This window comes from Mastomys coucha, unplaced genomic scaffold (genome assembly GCF_008632895.1).
Source record: "Mastomys coucha isolate ucsf_1 unplaced genomic scaffold, UCSF_Mcou_1 pScaffold1, whole genome shotgun sequence".
NCBI classification, from domain to species: domain Eukaryota; kingdom Metazoa; phylum Chordata; class Mammalia; order Rodentia; family Muridae; genus Mastomys; species Mastomys coucha.
Window position 1 is genome coordinate 77,686,799 of NW_022196891.1, and position 1,683 is coordinate 77,688,481.

At 39.6% G+C, this 1,683-nt stretch overlaps 1 protein-coding gene across 1 annotated transcript in view; it reads left to right on the forward strand.

The window, feature by feature from the left end:
- Acbd3 (acyl-CoA binding domain containing 3) overlaps positions 1-1,016 on the forward strand; it is a 26,174-nt gene extending 25,158 nt beyond the window's left edge. The window contains exon 8 of the mRNA XM_031379369.1: positions 1-1,016. Within this exon, the coding sequence (XP_031235229.1) occupies positions 1-213 (213 nt within the window). The 3' untranslated portion in view covers positions 214-1,016.
- Positions 1,017-1,683: the final 667 nt, after the last annotated feature.

A 1,683-nucleotide genomic window follows, 5' to 3' on the forward strand; every position in this document is an offset into this window, starting at 1 on the left:
GAAAATGTCAATTGTGAAGAGAAAGCAAAAAAGAATGCCAACAAGCCTCTGCTGGATGAGATTGTACCTGTATACCGGCGGGACTGTCATGAGGAAGTGTATGCAGGCAGCCACCAGTATCCAGGGAGGGGAGTCTATCTCCTCAAGTTTGATAACTCCTACTCTCTGTGGAGGTCCAAGTCAGTCTACTACAGAGTCTATTATACTAGATAAAGCTGGTGTTAGAGAGTCGGAGTCTAGAGTTGAGCAGATGACATTTAATTTCCTTTGACTTTTGTGACGCATAGGAGTCAGTGTTTACTTCTCGATTTTGTTCTGATGGTTTATGAACTCTTGTTGAGAACCAAGATTCCTTGAGACTCTTTAGCATTAATGCTCTGAGGTTAAAAGCAGTTCTGAAGACTCATCTAGCCCTTGGGTGCTGACTAGCAGAGCTGCTAGTGGATACGGGAGTTACATGAGCTACGTGTTAATATTTAGTCTCCAAAATAAACTTCCCAGCATTGCCCTGACCTGGCTGGGGGGTGCATTGCTGTCTGTTCCATGTGTTCTGCAGAGCCACAGTTATGGCTGTAACTGGGAATGCTTCTGTACTAGTCTACTTCAATGCAGCTGGCTTTGACTAAGTGCAACAGTTTGAGACTTCACAGATTATAGTAGAAAAAGAAATGACCTCAACTTGAGCTTACCTGAGTAACCAAGGCTGTTTTTGCTTTGGGTAGAGCTATTTAGTTAGTTGTATTAGACAGAATTATTTTCTGAGAGAATCTTAAACTTAGAATATTCAAACCCAGTAGGTAATTGACATGTGGAGATTCATAGAAGACCTCAGCACCGTCCTACCGGTCCTTGGACTCTCAGGCCTTTCCTTCCATTTGACATTCTCACTTCTGCTAACAGAACAAAACTGGTTGATTTTATTTTGATATAGTTTTGTGGACCATCTCAAATTGAAACTATTTTCTGTAAAAAAATATAGCCAGAAGTTTTATAAACTCAACTGGCACCTACTGAACTAAAATATGCAAAATCACTTGAGTGTAATTCAGCATTTGAGGAGTACCATTGCAGTAATAGGAAATCACTGCCAGAGACAGTCCAAATTTCTTTCTAGTTGTTACTAGGGCACAAACGGCTCCACAATCCCAGTGTGGAATTACGATCTAGAGAAAATTGGAAATGCACGTGCTTAAATGTCACAGCTTTAATCTGTATTATGTCTCGCTAGTGTTAAAAGGAACATCTTAGTTTTCTTATGAAACAAATCCACATTGATTATTTCAAATTTGTCTAAGAGGTTAAGTATCTAAAGGGGTGGGTAGTATAGATAGAAAGTGACAGAGACAGTATATACCTAGTGTTATATTGTCGCTGAAGTCGTAGGTTTCATTTTGACATCACAGGTCCCTTCCAGGGGTCCCACTGGGTAGCTGCAGTGTGCACTACATTCAGGCTATTTGAGATTTTCATATGCTGCATTTCTTTCTGTTTTTAATACCTGGTTTTATAGGTTCTCTTTTGTTTGTTAAGAAACTGGATTATTTTCTCCTAACCAGTGCTTAATTTGTGTTTTTGAATTTTCATTCAGAAGTAGTCAAATGTCTATGCTGTTACATCCAGAACATTCACAGGCTGTCCCACAGCTCTTCTGTACATATAGAAACCACAGAGTTAGGGTTTTTT